The sequence below is a fragment of the Lepisosteus platostomus genome, chromosome 1, assembly GCF_059453375.1.
Source record: "Lepisosteus platostomus isolate fLepPlt1 chromosome 1, fLepPlt1.hap1, whole genome shotgun sequence".
In the NCBI taxonomy this organism is placed as follows: Eukaryota; Metazoa; Chordata; class Actinopteri; order Semionotiformes; family Lepisosteidae; genus Lepisosteus; species Lepisosteus platostomus.
In genome coordinates this window covers 57,811,243-57,832,214 of record NC_142611.1, presented here as the reverse complement: position 1 = coordinate 57,832,214, position 20,972 = coordinate 57,811,243, and the positions used below count along the sequence as shown (strand labels likewise).

At 35.8% G+C, this 20,972-nt stretch overlaps 1 protein-coding gene across 7 annotated transcripts in view; it reads right to left on the bottom strand.

The window, feature by feature from the left end:
- The window catches only part of dclk2a (doublecortin-like kinase 2a), an 83,939-nt gene extending 64,314 nt beyond the window's left edge, over positions 1–19,625 (bottom strand). For all 7 annotated transcript variants that reach the window (XR_015938063.1, XM_088633168.1, XM_088633169.1 and 4 more), the window contains exons 1-2: positions 18,464–19,625; positions 1,092–1,426 (exon numbers count right to left, since the gene is read on the bottom strand). Coding sequence is in view for 6 of the 7 variants with exons in the window: in XM_088633168.1 (XP_088489294.1) it covers positions 1,092–1,426; positions 18,464–18,866 (738 nt within the window). In the remaining variant the exon portion in view is untranslated. The remainder of the gene's footprint in view (positions 1–1,091; positions 1,427–18,463) is intronic.
- Between the last annotated feature and the right edge of the window lie 1,347 nt (positions 19,626–20,972).

Sequence of the window (20,972 nt, the reverse complement as noted above, 5' to 3'; positions counted from 1 at the left end):
ATCCTCATAGTCAGCAATCTGAATAAAGCTCTGCTGGGGTGAAAACACTGAAAGGCTGCAGCTCATTATTTTCATGAGTCATTCCTTTGGCCCGTCTGAGAAGGTCTTTGCAGCCTGACAGGAAATAAGGGTCAGTTGTACTTTGTGCAATGTACAGTAACTGGCTATTGAATCGACATGAAAGGAACTGAAATTCTGCTTACAAATGCACTGCTAGTGTTTCTCTTTCTAGCATAGTCAGTACCGCATTAAATTTGACAATATTTATTTAAAATTGAACTATTCCCTTAAACCTCTAAAATTCTCAATTAGTCTTCCAATGAAATCTATGCTGGGTCCATACATATATTTGGAAAAAGATTTACTCATGATTGGAAAATCATTGTGGAGTGGAAAACTAGCTTATTCTACTCACAATAAGGACATTTCATTACAGTATATGGTTTATTAATGCAGATCTCTTTTGTTTCTTCAGAATAAAGCATTTAATCACTGTCTTTTTCATTGACTGCAAATTTGCACTGATATGGTTCAGGGTGAATTGAATTAAATGGTTTTCCCAACATTTATTAAGCGGTATCACCATATTGTAGGCTGGTCATGTCAGGCCTTGTATACCTCGGCAAGGTTGGACTTGATGAACTCTGGGATGGGACGAGAAACCACTAAATAAAATTAGATAATTGCTGCAAGTGCTGTTAGTGAAGCAGTTATTGACACTTTTCATTCTCAATCAGAATACCCAATAAATGGTATAGAATGGTGGTAAGGGCTCCCCTAACTTTCAGAACTCTCTGGTGTCCTCTTTAATTTCTACTCAAGGCTTTTTGAATCAACTCTTCATAACGTTCACTCTAAATTCAAACCGATTAAATAAAATGTGTCCTTTCTCCTCCTGATCTGCTAGAAGTGGGGCTGTTGGCACAAATGACACATAACACACAGGCTGCTTCTGTTCTCCAGTGGTGCTTCCCGTGGGATGAAAAGTGCTATACCATACAGTATATACAGTACACTATACTGACCAACACGTAGAAATCACCAGATTTTTTATTTCCATTGGCACAGAAAAACAACTAGGAAAACCTTACCTGTTTGCCATCCAGGGTATACAGTCTCTTCACCACCCCTGAGTCAAGCTTGATGGCTTCAGTGATGTCTGTCAGGACTTGGTCGAAGGAGTGGGCAGTCTTCTTGTTGAGGAGGATCCGCACAGCTTTCCGGGGCTTCACCCCGCTGCGGATCACAGTCACCAGTTTGGGTTTGATAAAGTCTTTGCTCTCCCTTGTCTCGCTCTTCAATGAGCTCAGGGAGGAGAGGGAGCGCGCTACTCCTGCCTTGATGTTCACTGACCAGTTGGGGTTCACGTTCTTCATATAGTCCACCTTGCGGTAGGGCTCGTTGGAAGCACACACATAGCTTTCACCTACAAGGAGGGAAGAATAAGGGAGGTCATAGAATGGCCAAGTTCAAGTCCTGAAGACAAATGTCCTCTGCTAATGAACCCCTGAGGGAGACAAATGTTCAGGTCAGACCAAGGAGATGGTCAATATGAACAAATTTATTTTCATTTTAATGTATTAGTTATGAGTTTAATTATGTATTATCTTTTCAGTCTCCAAACTCAGATACACAATATAAATTTTGTTCCTCTCCTTTATAATGGCAATCACCCTTCCACATATCATGTCTTTCCAAGCTGTATATTTGTCAAAATGTTACTGACTAGTGACCCAAAACAAAAGTGACTACTTTGCAGATAACCTTGTAGGCTAGTGAAGCATTCATTTTCCAGTTTACTCCAGCTTTGTTGAGAAGAACCTAAATTTTGCACAGTGGTCTGGACAAATGATTGTCCAGACCACTACAAGGAGTTTGACAATATGGAAACAGTGCAGTAATTTTCATTTTACTGTCTTAGTTATAAGTTATGTTATATATTATCTGGTCAGTGTCTTTAATTTACAGACTAATATGCTCAATTAAAAGACTTGGCAGACATTTTTGACAAAGTCTTCATGCACTTCTACTGTATATGTATTCCATATGTATGTAGACATGACTCATTATGTACTCAATAAAAACCTACAGTATGAATATAAGTATTTCACTTGATCTTTATAAGAGGTCAAAGGTCAAGACAAGGCAAGGAGAAGACTATGAGTGAACTTGATTTAAATATAGTATTCACACCCCTCAAGGGCTCTCACATAGTGAACCAAACAGACTTCTCAGAATCAACAGTGAAATAAACAACTATGTTGTAGATCCAGATAACCCTGATTCCCTTATGAAATGGCTGGATGAGATCTACAAATTACCTTTATTGTAACCTTTTTACGTTCTTGCAGTTGAAATTGATAACCACTGATTTAATAAATCAAAGTCACAGAGACCCTTCCAATATTTACATTGAGAGTTCGTTACATGGTAACTAGGACCACAATGAAGAAATTTTCCACTTTTCTACAAGGACTTCTAGCAGCAATGCTTATTAATAAGTACAGAATTTATGCTGTAGATTTTTAGTGATTTAGTAGTTTTTCTATTCTCTCTGTAGTCTTGGCTACAGAATAGCCTATTGATCCCTGCATGCTAGAATGCAAGGGAGATGGGTCTTCTTTACAAGCAGCCCAACCCAGGATGATGACACAAACCAGGACTAATGCTCCCTATGATGGATGTCCAACTTTGGGTGTTTTGATGTCTACAGACAGAGATACAGTAAGTACATCTGGATGATGATTTTAAATTTACAAGTCATGGTCAATCATCTCAAAGATAACCAACCAATTAGGAACATTCAGAGCATAGAAACCCACTCCACAAGATGAAGTCACAGGTAGTCGCCAACTCTTATTTTCCAGGTTAAAAGACACTGCACAACTACTCTCTTGGCTTCTCTCTGCTTATCTGAAGCTTAGCCAGCCGACTGTCACTATTGTTGTCTGAGCCTTAGAACTTAAAAGTTTTGTCTGAGATACAAAGTTAATAGAGAGCCCGTTACGTAAACAAGAATTCCAACAGAGGTCCCACCTGCAGCAGAATCTTGCCAGTAATTAGCCAGCCTTGCGTCAGTACAATTGGACTTTTGTCAACATGCCTGATTATACTAATATTCAGAAGTAGCAGCTATGCTGGTAGCTAACCGAGTTTCTCATTATCAGCTGATTCACCTGGACCTGAACTTCGTGCAGAAATTGTTAACGCTAACATGGAGGTCGTTCCAGGAGAAATGACCGTTAGCACCAAGCTACAGTTGGATGCTCTCTTTCCTACTTCTTCTCCAACTCAGCACCTGAACTGGGCAGGAATCAGGCAAGCAGAGGTGGAATTGCATTGCTGCAAAAAACACTGTCAGCTGGTGGGAGTTAAGAATCCACTGTTGGATCAGTATAATTCAGTATTAAAGATTATCAGTCTTCATAATTACCTTGTTATCCTTCCATGTTATCCTACCACACAATGATACCATGTTCTGAGATAATTTAATTCATATAAGTAAAAGTAAGCAATTATTGTTAAGAATCCAAATGTTGAGTAGTTGCATGCAACTAATGCTTAATCCTTGTATCTTAGATGTCTTTTTAATCCTTTTTTTATAACACTCAAGTAAACTATTAGCCATGGTGTATCTAGGCACCTTGACTTACAGACTGCCCATTGCTCTGTCCTAATAGCAATAGCGAATAAAAAAGCTCATGCAATTTACTGTTAAAATGATTAAATTGTGTTAGCAAATTCTTACAACTCTTAAGACTTCTACAAGTGAGCAGTATACTGTGTATACTGTATAAAATAGGGATGCACAAAGCTTCAAGGTTGTACTTGTATTGCCTATGTTTTGTGTTTTAGTGATTTATTATCTGGGTGATTATGTTATCTCTGGGTCAAGACTGATCCTTTTAACAAAGCAAGACTCTATTTGAATCTAAATTGATATTTAGGTATTCATATTTATGCTAATCCTTAAATTCAACTCACACCTTAACTTTATCTAGAAAAGCGGGCAATTTACATTTCAAAATGAAGATTACATGAATAAAAAGGCTCACATATAGATTCCTATTAAGTACATTTTTTCTCCCAAACAAAAGATCACTGAAACACTGCCTTCACTGAAGACACTTGTGTTGAGCCATTGGATAAAATCCCCAAAAAGTATTTGAATTTTCTCTAACAAATTCTATTTACTATACTTTTTCCCCATGGGAAAAGAAATATTCAAAAATATAATAAAAGTAAAAGACCTATAAGAGGTCTTGTTATAAGAGAAACTCCAGAGGGATAAGAGAGATGTCTGGCTATTGTTTTCCACAATTATTGCTGTGTATATGCACTTCCTTCCCTGAAACATAACAGCAAGCCATGCAGGAAGAATAACAAAGACAGACTTTGTTTTGTAGGAAATCTAAAGAAATTTCTTGGGAGCTTTTGATTTTAAAGAGGTACTTCCCAGAAAACACAATACTGTTCAAATGGTTATGCATTTTTCCAAGGCTGAAAATGTGCATCTTTTTATAAAAGAATTATTTGGACTCAGACGCATGTTTAAACAGTTTCTAAGGTCTCATTTTCTTCTTTTCATAGCTACTTTTTTTTGCTGAACAATGCAGATTTAAAAAGAATGAACAGCTTTTTGAGACTGCCTTCAATGTCAAGCACAAATTGACATTCTATTTGTAAAACACACCCACAGTGGTTAAGGCACGGCATTGTTCATTTTTCAAACAAAACAAAAGCGATGAAAAATGCTTCCAACATGAAGGTGGGACCAACCATGCATCCGAAAAGAAACAGTTTTGTTTTTTTAAAAGCACAGAAGAAGATATCACATTTATTAGGAAAAAGTATTTAAATGAAACACTAAATTCCTTGACATAAACATAGGATTTCACTTCCTCTAACAGTCAAGAGATAATCCTTGACTGTAGATTAGCCACAAATTACACTGTAAAGCTCCACCTAACCTTTAAAATCGAAGCCAATCAACAGTCTGCAAGTAACAAAAAACATCTGCAGGTCACCTTTTCATATGCTTTACTGTGCACATTAGACCAATAATGACATACTGTAGGCTTACAACAGTCTAATTATTTTGATTTAATTCCCATTCACCATGCTCTGCAATCAGAAAACAAACATTACTGATTCAACTATATGGTTACCTTGCAATGCTGTGGTAGAACTCAGATATCCATCTGAAGGTGCAAGAGCAACAGGCTCACTATTGCCATTTTTATTGTTACTGCAAAACAGTACAGGTTTAATTGAAGCAAACTGTTTTGCAGGATCCCTTGGATCATTACAGCTGTCACAGATGTAAGAGAGCACTGATGTGGTGTAACTTAAACCAAGAAACAGATGGTAGCTGGTTACATCTGCAGAGTGTTGTAAAATGTGTGGGAGCAAAGAGCATGGTTTGCATTATTTTCATTCTTTCTGATCACTCACTCACACTGGGACAGAAAGTGTTTGAATACATTTCAGCATTTAACATTGCCAGGAACTAAAACCAGTCATGAAACAAAGTTAAGGGTGGGAGGTGTTAGTGGGTGATGTTACCATTGGGGCATTTAAACAGCAGTTAGCTCTAAATCTAAATGGCATACTGGCAAGAGTGGAAAGACTCTCGTACTATGAGTTAACTGATTGTTGTGTCCTGTCATTTTGTCTTTGTGTGGTGTCTTGGCTTAGTAAATCCAAGAACATGATTGTAAGTTTAATGAAAAGAGTTCAGCCAGACAACCAGAAGAAATCTGGGCTAAAGCTGTTGGCTCCTTATAAACAGGTTTCTGGATACAGGAACAAGGATTTAATGAATGGTGCCAATAGATAACCACACAAAAACCTCAGTTGTTCTTGAACCACTAAAATAGTACACATCCAGTGCTTTAGACATCTTTAGTGCAGACAGGTGAAGGAATACTAAACAGTTTGCACTATATACAGTAAATGAGATTTACAAACAAGGGAATGTTTAAAAATGGGCATACATTGTTGTTGCCATGGTAAATTTAAGGGTCTGAAAGGCAATATAACCGTTAATATAATTTTTCTAACTCAGATTAGTAAATAGGTTTTGTTTACCTTTAAATTTTGAAATTTTTCACCTCCTTCAGAGCAACAGTCTTTTTTTTTCTGTGGCAGCTTCACAGTGTTTAATTCCATGGTCCTGCATTTTACAGTATGTTCATTACTGAACCTTAAGTACTGATGCCTGAAGTGCAGTCTTTATAGAATTAAGCTTCCATTAATAAAAAAATGAAATCGTGTTACTATACAATCCCGGCAACTGATTAGTCTTAATGCCTTCATATTATGTACTGTAATTGTAAGACAAAATAATAAAATTGTCAAATAAAGCAGCTGCTTTGAAATAACTGAAAGAACTAATAATATCCTTAAAAGATAACCTTAGGACTAACATTGTACTGGGTTCAAGAACAGTGTAATGCTACACAATGTAAAAGATCAAGGGTGAAAAGTTTTCATATTTTATGTATGGATATTATTATATGAAGCAGCTATGCCTTATAAGAAACATGAGTCAACATCACAAACATGAATTCGTAGTGAGGTGATATTTTCTATTCCTTTGCTAAAAGCCAAATCCCAGATCTTACCGACGACTGCTGGTGGGCTAGAAAATGAGAAAACACCACAGACTGCAGCACGAAGACTAGCACATCTTAATTATGTTAAAACACCACAATGTGTATTCTGAGACAGAAGTCTTTGTTAAATGGATTCCCATGGAGAAATCTGGTAAAGCAATGCAGATTTTACAGAGAGAAATTTGGAGCAATAAACATTTGACACATTTAATCATTTTTTTTTTAAATTAGCTCTTATTATATTGTTTAATCCTTCAGATAAGCAAGAAAAACTTGCTTGAAAATATTCATCAGGTCAAAAATGACTTTCTTATATGAAATGAACCATATAAAAATGTTGGTGAAATATAAACTAGAGGATACAACTGAAAACTACTTTGAAGTTAATTTAAAACTGAGATCAGGAGGCATTTCTTTATGCAAAGTGCTGTGGCAGTGTGGAATAAGCTGCCCAGCCATGAAGGTGAAGCTGACAACCTGATTCTATTCAGGAAATGTGATCTTTAGCTCAATTAACTACTAAAGAATCAAGATAGATGGGTCAAAGGGCCTACTGTCGTTTGCAACCACTGAAAAAAATAGACATATCACAAAAGGTACTGACAAACATATTTCCACAACCACAGTACATCTTGTGTTGGTTTCTATCACAGAATGCAAACAATTTTGCATTTGATAAGTTAAACAAGACATTTCCAAGAAGCTCCTTTAACAACCATTCAGCATTTCTCAGGTGCAGTTTCACTGGGTGTCTAACTGTTAGGAGTAATTAGCATGGGTGGATGTTTTTTTTCTCTAATGCAGGCCCTATTACACACGTACATCTCAGTCATTGATCCTGATCTGCAACAAGCATCAAATATGATTTCCAACGTTTTGGATCTTATATTTTCTTGTATACATTAGAAAACTAACAAGGCTGTTAACCTTGTGTCTTGTCAAAAGGTTATGCTATATTAGTTAGGATCTATAAATTACAAGAAGATGGGAATGCTTTGTGTTACCGATTTGTTTTTTTGTACCACAGATGAAATGCACCACCACTTCAGTCATGTAAAAATATATAAAATGATGGAAATGATACATAGCAAATTGCATATAACAGTTAAAAAGTCAGAATCTAGTCCAAAGTTTTTGGATTATTACTGTACTTACTATAGAGTATGCATATAATAGAATCTAAACATTTAATATTAATTATTCATTTATTTTTTTAAAGAATAGTTTTTGAAATGAGAAAAAAGTTCCAAAAACAAAACAAAATTGAAATTGTCTGATCCTTGGCTGAGAAATATCTTCATGCTTACATGCTGAAAATGTCATTTGCTGTATTAAACACCTACACAAATCAATGTTGAATCCACAGCTCCATGCAGCACTAATACTGTATACTCTACAAGACAGAATCTGAGGTACAGACAGCAAAATGTAAAAACATCATCCTTGTTTTTTTGGCCTCAGGGGCTCACATAGTAAAAAGGAATTGAAAAACACACTAATATAATATGTATAGTATGTACAGTGATACATACATACAGTGATACATAGCTATATGCAAAAACAACCAGACATTAGTATGAAATAGCAAGTCTCTTCTTGGTGTTAAGTGCTTCAATAACATATTTGGTTATAAAAGGAATTCCTTTCTCTTATCTCTTCATACTGTACATTGTTCACCATACAGATTAGAAAGATTATGCCGTGGGCATCATTCTGAATACAAAGGAACAAGTAATAGGTTTATTCCATGCTGAAAAGAGAAGAGAGAAAACACAACGTTTCAGCTGTGAAGCCTTCTTCAGGTGTGAGAGAGAGAACGGACAAAACGTTGTGTTTTCTCTCTTCTCTTTTCAGCATGGAATAAACCTATTACTTGTTCCTTTGCAGACTACGCATGCTGATGCAGCTACCCACCTGAACTACATCATTCTGAATACTGCATGTTAAACTTCTCTGACCTTGTGTCACCATGCTTTACTGTGGAACAGAAAATGGTAAGGTAGAGTTGTAGTAATGAGTGGTCTTTAACGAACCCCTGAGTATAGGCAGCAATTCCTATGAGTGACGTACTGTATCAAATTTAATCCGATTGAGCTAAAATCTCTGTTATGGTCTTTCTTAATCAATTAGTATCCAAGGGGTATACTAAGACTTACATACAGTTAAATCACTTCAATTGGCAAGACAATCAGTTACCAGCAGTACCACAGCCTCTTTAGTATGTTTCATAATAAATTTCCATTTTGTAGGTGGGCAGTTTTAAAAACCTAAAACAATACATTGCTTTAATCTGAGGCACAGAAGAATCTACTGTAAAATATTACTTTTGGAATAGAAATTCCAAGGGAATTCACAGTAGTATCCTGAGTATACAACTATTAAATATAAAAAATATCAGTCATATTCAAAGCAACAACTGGCCTAAGCATACAAACAATATTTAGTCTAACATGAATGCCCCATTGTTTTTGTTTTTGGAAATTCTGGTCCAGAGGGAAGTGTACCACTTACTGATCCACCAACATCACTTACAGAAGCCTGGTTTTCATCCATATAAACTACTTATACAGATTTTTATTTTTAGTGGCACTAGAAAAAAAATGATGCAACACTTTAATAATTCATAAATCTGGCTCCCATTTCACAAACGTATATGCTCAGAAACAAAACATTTTTAATAATATCCTCAAAAACCATTTCACCAGCAGTAAAACCTATAATCCATGACTACCCTGAATGCCATCAATCCTGGTGTGACCCAATCAGGCATATGGAAATTATGGTGTGAATAGAGCTCTCCAAGGTGCTGAACTCAATCTACTACAGTAGGTTAATGAATGTTTAATCAAGTTATTAAATTATCTTTAGATTACATGATTAGAGCCAGTATAATTTTGGAACTAATTGTTTTGGACAGATAAGACCAAGACAAATCTCTACTATCTACTTAAAGTGATGGAAAGGTTCAAGTGTGGAAAAAGAAAGAAAGCAACTGCAGATGCTCCAAAGAACACTACTTCACCTGTGAAGCAGATATTTTGGTACTTTGGTACAGGTACTGTCATTACTGTTCCTCCCAATTTTCAACAACTCTTAGGAACAGAGATAATAAAATATAATGATTACTTCTTGCAGTTGAATATTGCAACTGTAAGAAATGTAAAACACTACATCCATAAATGAAGTGATGTACCTACCTAGATGATATACACCAGTACCTCCACTACTATCAAATGAAGAAGTGAAAAATTAATTAAGATGGAAATTTAGGGAAGTCCAGACTGTGAAAGCTGGAATTTAGCCAGGACACTAGGGTTAACACCCTACTTTCATGATAACTAACAGTAGAAAGATTAGATTTGTATGGTTGCTAGTAGATAATTGATCTAAGGTCATTTGTTGAAAGATAAAGAGTATTGGCTTTAACAACAGGGCTGTGTAGCTTTTTCCAAACTCACACAAGTCTTTGTGTTTTAGAGGTATTTCCATGACATTTTCAGTTGCTACCTCTGTTTTCAGTCGATTCTGAATATGTTCCCTGGGTTGGCTTTGTCAGTACCTTTGAGGATTTTTAATACATGAATCTGATCAATTAAAAAAAAAATTTTAAGCCTGGGAGAGTATGTGGTTATACTGCTCTGGATGGTATCCAAAGTAGTATTGCAAATTAGGGGGTAATGAAAATACTGAACAGGATATAAAACAATTAAAATAAAAGCACTGCTCTTTAGCCCTTGGGTCCTGTGTTCAATTCTGGACCTGGGGTGCTATCAGCACGGAGTTTGTGTGTTTTTCCTGCATTTGAGTGGGTTTCCTCTGGGTGCTCTGGTTTCTTTCCACAGTCCAAAGACATACTGGCAGTGTTGTTTCTTCTGTCATTCTCTTTGTCTTCCTTCTGTTTCCTTCCCATCTCTCTGTTTTGTGATTCCTACCCCTTTACCTCTTCTGTCATTTACTTTGCCTTTCTCTGTGTTGAATATTTATCCTTTATTATGATTAACAAGAGTGTTTGACCAGAAGACCCCTTTGATCACATGTTTCTACCTATTCTGCAGCTGGGCAAATATCGGAATTCTGCCCATTGTCTTCAGACTCTTTAAACTGGAAGCATTAGACTATGATACCAGTATCTCGTAACATTAGCAGTAGTTTTTTTGGTAAAATGGGAACCACAATTGTACACTAAGTAAATGTTATTTATACGTCGTACAATTTAATATTACATCCTACTATTTAGTTTCTATGCTTTTTAACCAAATACTATTTCATTGTCTTTTTATTACTTTCATCTAGAAAATGAAAATGTGTCAACATAAATAACAATTCTAAATCTCTTATACAAAGATTCTTCAAGTCAATATCTTTTTTATACATACTCATTGTGTTTTTGCTACCCGCATGCAACAGTACACATTTGTCTGCATTAAGTGTCAAATGTCATATGTATGGCCAGATTTAGATTCTCTCTAAATCCTTTTAATGTTTGCCAATTCTCTTTTCTGGCAACACCTACAAACTTGACTAGTTTACTAAACATACTCAAATCTTGAGATCATTGATACAAATGTGGAGGAATACAGATTCCAATACAGATTTATGTGCCACTAATTACACCTCCCAAATCTGAGCATTCATCTTAGCTTAATCAGATAAATCTAAACTATCTACTATGTGTGTTATCCATTTACCAGTTTTAAATCACATGTATTATCTAGAATGCCAGCAATTTGATAATTAATCTTTTATCAGGAACTACTAGCCTGTAAATAGCATACTAAAAATGCACTTGCTTTGTCCTGGTTACTGAGACTTCACTATTTATGCAGTGAAGAGACTGACTTCGAAATATGGTCTTTATCCATTGACAGAAAATATCCTTCATACTACATTGATATAGTTCTAACGCCCTTCAAGTGCAACTTTTTCTCCAGACCAATCAATCATCTCTTACTACCAACACTTAATCAATGCAGCCTTCTTTTCCACTCTTTCCAAATTCCATTAATGCTTGGAACTTTTTGTTGCAAGTCATGGAGAATGTCCATGAGTCAACAATAATCAGGGGCACATTGCAAAGTTGGAATGTATAACTGAGTCCCAAACCCATCTGAAAGCCCACAGAGAGTTTGCAATAAATGATTTAAGTGATACTGCAAATGCTACACTGGAGTGGCTCAACAAGGAGATAGTGAATAATCCTTGAGTGACCCAGTCAAAGACTTGAATTAGGTTTGAATGAAAATGTATGACAAGACTTGAAAAGTGCTATTCATCAATGTTTCTCAACCAACTTGACACAACTTATGGGCGAAGATTACACTTTCCTGACGTGCAAAGCTGGTAGAAACTTATCCAAAAAGATTTCCAACTGTTACTGCTGCCAAAGATGATTCCTCCATGTACTAGCTCAATCAATACATTAATTTTCATTTTTTCTCTGCAGTGTTTGCTGACATTTAACTTTCACCCACAACAGTGTAAGCATTTTTTACAAAACAAATTCACTTAAAAATGTGTTTAGATTATATGTAACTCAACAAAATGAAACTAATTTTAAGGGGTGTATCATTTTCTAAAGGATTGTGTAACACTATTAACAGCTTCAACTTTGATGAGTTTCATATTTATTTATTGGGTCATCATTTAATATACAGCTAATTAATACAGTTAGCTCAAAACTGGTTTCACCATGAGTGAAATATGACAAACTCTGAAAACAAAAATACCAAAGAAACCCAAACAGTTCAACAGCAGTTATGTTGCATCTTGGGACAATCAGAGGTGTGGATTAACTTTATCTTGGAGATTCACAAACATAAGATCAACAGTACTGCCTCAAGGAGTTCTCCATTCACCCATTTTCTAATTGCTTCATCCAATTCAGGATTCAGGTCACGGGGTAACAGGTTTTCTCAAAGCCAATTAACCTGTCTTGTCAGCATAAACCTGCTTAATATCAATGCTCCACACTGTGAATGAACCTGGAAAAACTTCTCATGCAAAACTTGAAAATAACTGAATGATGTCTTCAATAAGAAAACTTTAACTTGACATTAACTTGCTTGGTCTTTGGTCCTTGTTCAAAAACAGGTTCTTAAGCGATAAGGTGTTAACTTATCCAATGACAAACGTATGCTTGACATACACCATATATAATAAGAACATTTTATAATTTAGGGTCCTTTGTTACTTGTGATTAAAAGCACTGGATTGAAATTTGGATAATCTGTTTCTCTTAATAAGTCCCTAAAAAAGTATATGCATTCAGTTTCCCCCAAAATAAGAGAAATAGCTGAAGCTGATGATGTAATGGATGAATCTTACAGTTACATTTCTAAATAAACAGATAACTAAAACAAACAGACATTAATCTTTTATAATTGTTTGACATATCAACAAAGAAACCAGTACCTTAGGATAAATCCTTTTCATAGAAGACATTATAATCATGACCCCTTAGCTATTCTGAATTTCAGAACAAAAATCTTATTCATCAAATGCGACTATTTTAAAAGCATGAGCTTTTGAAGAATGCTTTTACTATATACAGTATGTTAATAAGGGTCTGAAATTGCAAGAGCGACATTAGTAGAACCTGTGTTTCTGCTCTAGTCTTGCCCTTCTATCGCGATTCACTTTCTTGTGCAAATATATCCCTCGGTAGATAGTTTATAGGAACATATAAATCCACATATGAAAAAAAAACAGAAGACAAAAAACTTTGTCTCATCTAAAAAACCTTTCAGGTACATTTTGGTACTCTTATAGTCTTAAAGCTAAATTATGGGACTTCAAGTCGCCACAGATGCATTTACAGTATGGCCTGATTTTGGTCAAATTTTTTTTCAAAGCTGGGAGTCTTTGCAGATCAGAGGTCTCATAATCCATCATAAATATACCAGGTTAATTCTAAAGATGAATAGATGGATAAGCAAAAGGGTTTTAACTTTTTTTAAACTTTTGGAGCTTCTCATTTAGACTCATTAATTTAATTTTCATTATTTTTTTGTATACTTGTAAAAGCATACTGTAGGCCTACCGTACAAAACTCTAAGTTTGAAAAAAAAAACAGAAGACTAACTGAAATGAAGTACAGTATTACAGTGAGTTTTTAAAAACACAAACTTCTATCTCTGCCATAATTAGAAGCCATTTCTATAAGCCTTTCTAAAATAGTAGCAATACATACCCCAACTCATACGTGCAAATTGCCATAGCTTCCCCCTTCTGATGAGCAAGTGTCTGAGCTCTCATCATGGCTTCGTTTTACAAACAAATGTTATACCCAGGATAAACAAAACAATTGTTGTGGTTTAACAGCAGTTCATTCCTTGCTTTCCTTGTTCTAGACTTCCCCTTTTTGTAGAAATACCCCTGCTATTTCCTATTTCTAGAACAGCAAAGGAGAACTTTTGCAGACAGAAAGCTATTGTTAAAAGGTTTCACAAAGCATCTTCATTACAGTTTACTCAAGGGGGCTGATGTGCTCTGACTTTATTGCTACCTCAACTCTAGAAAACCATTACATTATCTACTACATGATTAAAATACTTTATATCATTGTGCGTTTTTTCTTGCTGCGTAAATGAGATTCACTCTTAGCTATCCTTAGAACATGTCTTCTGATGCAGAGAGAGCCTAAGATATTAAACAACACTCCACCCTTTCTCTGTTCAGATGTAGAACTTAAAATTAAACGCTACAAAACTGAGCACCTTTAATCATTTACAATTGCAATAATTCCAGGATTTTCATTTCTTTCTGGACCCAAGAGCTTTAAAAAACACCCTTTTAATCCCTTCACAAGCAGTTTTGCAGACCTCAATTTCAGTAATGAAAGCACCTGCCCATTAGAAACACAGTACTATATAATAAAACTCACTGTATCTCCCTTTTAACCATTTCATTTTAAATCAACAACCATATAAAACCTACAGAATACACAAGTATCATGACAGCTTTTTACTGTCAGCTGACAGACTGACATTTCGCATATCCAACTTTATAAAGGAAGATAAGCATGTATTTATGTGTGTGAAATAAAGGGTCTTCATTAAGGTTGCATATACTAAGGTATCTTCATTTTCACAACACCCACTCAACATTTTCAACACTCTGTTGGCAACCTGAGAAACCACTTAATGCACTATTACTAACTTGCTCCCAGCCTCCAAATATTTAACAAGTAGGCAGCTGCCTCTGATTCTTATATCCATCCTTCTCCTATCTTGTTGTACAGTATATCATTTTGAAGTGCAGATAAAGAGGCAATATCTCTAATCTTCTAAATTAATTATTTCTTCTTTTTGAGAAATATTTCTGTAGGAATTATTCTGAGCTTACCTTTTTACAGTCTTCTCATTGCCATCTAAAATATTAGCAATTAGCAATGAGAGCTACCTCTTTGAGATCAAGTGTGCAAAGCACTGATGTAAATTAACATAAATTACTTTTTGGACACGACAAGAAATAAAATCTTCATAAAAGGAAGAGGAGCAGACTTTAAATGTGCTGAAAAAAATGGAGAAAAGCAATACAACTGCCGCCCAAAAATGAAAGAAATCAGAAATCACTAAATATCTTAATACCTTCATATCAAATTATCACCCCCAAGCAACAAACATGGACAACTTGTGTTGTACTGTATATATTTGAAAATGTAAAACTTCAAAATAATGGCTACAATTGAATGTAATTGTAAACAAAATCGAATGGATTCTGACTGAAAATCACAAGGATAAAACCTGGGTATCGCAGGCTCTTTATTTTTGAAGGTGTTTTGGTAACACATGATGTTGATCAGATTACTAACTCTATCACTAAATCACTAAAATCAAAATTGCCAATAGCCCCAACTTCAGAATACTGTACATACTACATATTATGTATGCATGTGTAACAAAATAATTAACCAAGGCTACTTTTTATTTTAAAATATACATAACCACATAGTCAAATAATTAAAAAGCATATTACAGTGTTTGATGTTTCCCTTTGTTATTCAAAGTTAGTGAATGAAAAATCTGAACAAAGAAACTCTTACAGATCTCAGCTCGATCAGGCATTGCTTGCTCACCCCTTTTGTGTTGAAAAGTATGATTCCAGATTGGGTCACAACTGTTGACGCCAAATTTCTTCTACAAAAAAAGTCACAATATTACATATTCAAAGAGATAACACAGAAATGTCTTTAAAAAGACTCCAATGAGTTTTTGTTTGTTGTGCCTATTCATTTGTTTTGAATGTGTGGCCATTCTTCTTTTATCAGAACAATTGTGTATTTAATTTTGTCTTCACCTTACGCACCATAGAAAATGGTAAGTGTAGTCCCATTAAATGTTTGAAATAGGAGTTGAAAAACTACTACATTTCTTAGACAACTGAATTAATAGTGGCTCATAGACGTTTTTAGAATGTTTTAAAACAACATACAGTATGATGCATCATCAGCACCCATCTTACTGTATACCGTCTCAGAGTGGAAAGTGACTGGGTATTATGTCTGTTTTTATTATCGTTTGAAACCTCCTGTGCTTTCGATGCATGCTGTACATTTAAGAATGAGGTCTGTCAAGTCAAATTCTGCTGTAATTACATGAGCAAACTCTTTTGTCGCAAATAGTTACGTCCCAGTGTGTGGTCCATGTGTGTTTTTGTTGCTATGTTCCACACTTCCTGACTTTGATTGTTCTCCCTCCCCCATTGGTCCATCATTACACCATTGTTTCCATATTACGTCATCTTCAATTAACTCTCGACCAATCAGAACTCAGCTTATTCAGTATATAACTTGGAGATTATCAGAATGAAGGGCCCTTTTGCATGACTTTGGTTCTGCTTGGCTCAGCTTTGTTTCGCTTTGCTACGGCTTCGTTTTTCTCCTTTTCGTTTGTTTAGTTTCGCTTCGTGTGTGTGTTTTCATATAGCTTTAGCTTCGTTGGTTTGTTTTCATCTCCTTGTACTTTCATTTGTTTGTGTTATCCTGTATTTTGCCATTACCTTGCCCAAACGTGTTATATCAATCTCTGTGTTCTTTTGTACCCTATTCCTTGAGTCTACTCTCTTTCTCCCTTATTTGTATTTATAGTTCACTTGTGTATTTGTGTGAACTTTTGTGTTTAGAGTTAGTTTAGGTTGTCGGGTACATTCTGTACACTTACTGTAGTTGATCTTTGTATTAGTACACTAGTTTAAGACTGGTGAGTGCCTTTTGTCTTGTATGGTTTTTGGGTGGTTAGTGAAGGTTAGCTAGGGCGTTAGAAGATGCCGAAGACCGAGTGTTTCGGGTTTTGTTTTTGTAGTTAGGTCAGCTTTCCCTCACTTCAATAGCAAGCTCCATTTTGTTTGTTGTTTTCTTTTTTTTGGCACCACTCTAGTTCCCTTTCCCTGTGTGTTATTGTGTCCTATTTACGTACCAATCACTTATTCACTTTAAAAGAAATCACTTTTAGACCAAAACTTGTCACGCATCCCAAGACCCTCACCAGAAACCCACCTGCATCCAAATCATACTAAATTTTACACCCCTTTACCCCTAGACACTTGGGGTCATAACACAAAATTCCAAAGCACACTCGACAAACATAATGCAAAGATAAAAAAGAGAGACTATGCTTGTAAATTAAAACTGAAATGGTTATGGTACAGGTGATTGAACTAAAGATATTAGGAACATAATACCTATGCTTTTCATCCTGTTACTATAACCTGCTCGTAAGCAACCTTATGTACACTGTAGGATTTAGGATAGGTGACATAAAATACAACTGGTAATTTAATGTAACAATTGTAACAAATATGTAGCAGTAAATTTCATTACCTAAAGTAATTTATAGAAAATAAATACTCTATACTATAGGAAAGCCTTATTAGTATAGTGAATAAACCCCAGATAAAATGTAGGTGGAAGGGAAATATTACATTTCAGATCCATTCCACTTGCATTGCTACTGTATGTCAAAACTAGCGAATTTGTTCAATATCAACAGAATATCAACACCTGAGGGTCACAAGCAGAAAAACAACTCTCTGTTCCACAAAATCAAAAAACAAACTCAAAAATAGCCTCTCCTAATCACGTGCTGATCTTGAAAATTAACTTTAATGGGAAGGCCTACGTTGCTAGTCAGGTGTGAATGAAAAAGAAAAATAGCTTTAATGAAAAGCTGTACAGTCATCATCAACAAATACCCAAGCTAAAATATCAAGATCAAAATTGCAAATCCAAGATCAAAATTGTATACAAAATATTGTATTTTGCATACAAAAATACAATAATGAAACACATAACCTACAATTCTATTAAATCAAAACCAACCTACAGTACCTTTCTGCTAATCAAAAACCATCATGTAAAAATATTATTTTAATGTCAAGAACCAATGTTTGCATTGCTCCCACAAATGCTGACAAGGTAAAGCAATTAATGTGATCAACTGTCCAAATAATATAACCCCAATTAAAACAAGGTTAGAACACTTTACACTTACAGTACATAAGCTTATAAAATGTATATAAATTTGAAATGCAACAGACATCCTAATTTGTCATCATAACTGGAAAAGATAACCTGTAGGTTATTTTACTCTGTTAGTGATGCAGATAATCACAGTCACTTTACTCTTCGAACCATATCCCTTAAATGGGTTAAATCTACAATTCTAGGTCCACACAATACCAGTCTGGACAAATACAGTAGTGCTATTATGCGGTCCATTATTTTTCACTCCACGGTGTTTGAACAACGGCATACGAAGCGTGTAATTTATTTATCTTAACTGGCAGAATAGTGCGATAGTAAAGACCGAAAATACATTTTTATAAAACAAATGTCTTAATGCTCTTACCTTCTGCTAGCTCTTCCAGGCTCGTGATCTTTCTGGACCCATCCACCGTGTATATGGTCCTGACTCCCTGAGGCAGGTTCACATTGTCCGAAAGGGACCTCGTTAGTTCCATAAGCAAAGCGTCAAAAGATCTGAACCGGTCATTAGACACCGCATAAACCAGACCTTTGAAATATTTATCTCCATTTCGGTAAAAGCGAACTTTTTTGGCTTTCTTCTCCGAACTGAGAGCCTGTAGGGTGCGGGTACGGTAGAAGCTACAGTGGGCGCTGTGTGCTGGACTAGGAATGAGACCGTTTCCTCTGGACCCAGTCTGGGATCCCGAGCCAGTCCCTCGAGAAGACCGGTGCGCCTTGTCTCGTTCCTCGAAGTGCTCCAGTTCGATACTTCTGGTTAGGGACATTCTTGTAGTTTACGTGAATTAAATGTGGTTATAGGACTGAATAACAAGACCTAATATCAATGATCTGATCTATTTCGTGAAAACTCTATTGCAGATGCCTTCTCGGACGAAGCAGGCGACAAAACAATGCCCCGTCAATCTATTTTAATAACGGTAGACTTACTACTCATACATCTTCCACTGATGTTGCTGGAGTATATTATGCCGCTATTCAACATCCGTTACTGCAGACAGCTGAATGCAGTCTTTTCACAGTCCCCTTTAATATTGTACATCTGAAAATACACCTACTGTAGACCAGTTTCCCCTGTCCAAACCAATACTGCAACAACACGAGAGATTATGAGTGGGTTACAATTTATTAAATGTAACCACTAATTCATCAAAATCTTTAAAACTAAAACACAAGGCTGTAATACGCTGTCTTAACAACAACAATATTAATAACCAGAAAATTAAGGCAAGGCTCTGTCCAGATTTATAGCTGTTGTTTTTTCGGTCAACCGCAGATGAAGACTCAGAGCAATCAATCTAATCCCAGCAGTTGCCTGTGGTATTATTCACGTAAAAAAAAAACAATAAACCGCGAAAATAAACAAAAACAAAAAAACAAAAAAAATGTTAAATTATTTTGTTCACTGCATTTAATTGCAGATGCATAACTTCACAAATACAAACTGCAGCCTAACAGAGACGCATGCCTACTGCAGAAAACGCTCGCCTCTTCTTTCTCACATCCTTTTTGTGGCAACCTCCCAGCTCAGAACTACAGCAGGGGACAAGCTGCAATCAACCAAAGTAACGCAGTGGGAGGGAGCGAAAGTGATCTTCTGGGTCCTAATGCCACAATTTCGATTAATTTTGCCAGTGCGTTGAATATGATTCACCACAAAGAGATTCGGATATTTTGAAAAATTCTTTTTAACATACTACTCATTTTAGAAGCGAGGAATCGTAAATATTATAATAACATTTCTATAATTTGTGACAATATTAACGTGGTAATTGTTATAAGTTAAATAATAATTGATAATATTCATAATTTGACTTTTTGAACAACCAATAGTAATACAACTATTGTCTCTAGACTAGACAGACTGCTGCATTCCCATGTTATAGCTTGAACTAGCAGTCAAATCTCAGGAGCTAAGCAAGTCTGGACCTGGTATGGGCTGGGGCTTGAAAACAAGTTGCTTTCTAAGGGGTGCTGGTGTACCAAAGAATAACTCTTCCAGTGATGATGCACGTTCTGTTTTACAGGTGGCAGAACTCCCCCTGGACCAGAATTTCCACACCGCAGTGTGGTGATCAGGGACATACTGTAGTGCTGTAGGAGGTGCTGTACTTTGGGAAAGAAATACAACAGAGAAGCTAAATTGAAATTCTTCACTAGCTTGTGATTTTCTCAAAAAGCCATTCACCAAGCCCAATCTTCACTCAAAACTTAGCTGTTCTCTGCATGCTAGCTGATGCAATTAGTGGATGAAGTGTGAAGCGCTCATTAAAATACAGGAGAAGGCTTTCCTAATGACACTGTTCAAATTCTCATCCTACTTTGTTTGGAAAACCATTACAATATTGTATAACAAAAAGAAATGTAAACATTGCAACAGCAGCAGTTACTGTACTAGTACTACAGATATCTTGCTCAAACTAAATGATAAGCATACAAATTAATCAAGTGGACACATGTGTATGGTCACAGAATACTGTATGTACAGTATACAGTTCTAAAATGCAGGTCTTTAGTTTTCAGTTAGTAAAAACCTCCTGTATACTGTACATGATTTTGAATAGATACAGTATGATATAGTGGATTACCAGGGGAACTTGCTGAAGTTTAATGAACAAAAACCCACGTATATGAGTAGTCTCTTGTGGCTGAATTTCCCTTCTTATGAGTTCCTGCTGTACTGTACTGGATGTTTCCCATAAGGCTAATACCTCAGCAGACAGAAAACAATTATACAAAAGGACAAAGGATTATTGGGTGCAGAACAACTTGCTATCTCAGATTGTTTCCCACTCATACCTTTATGTTTGGGGAAAATGTCAAAATCTAATGCCCAGAGAGGCTCAGATATACTGTACATTGCGGAAATGCTT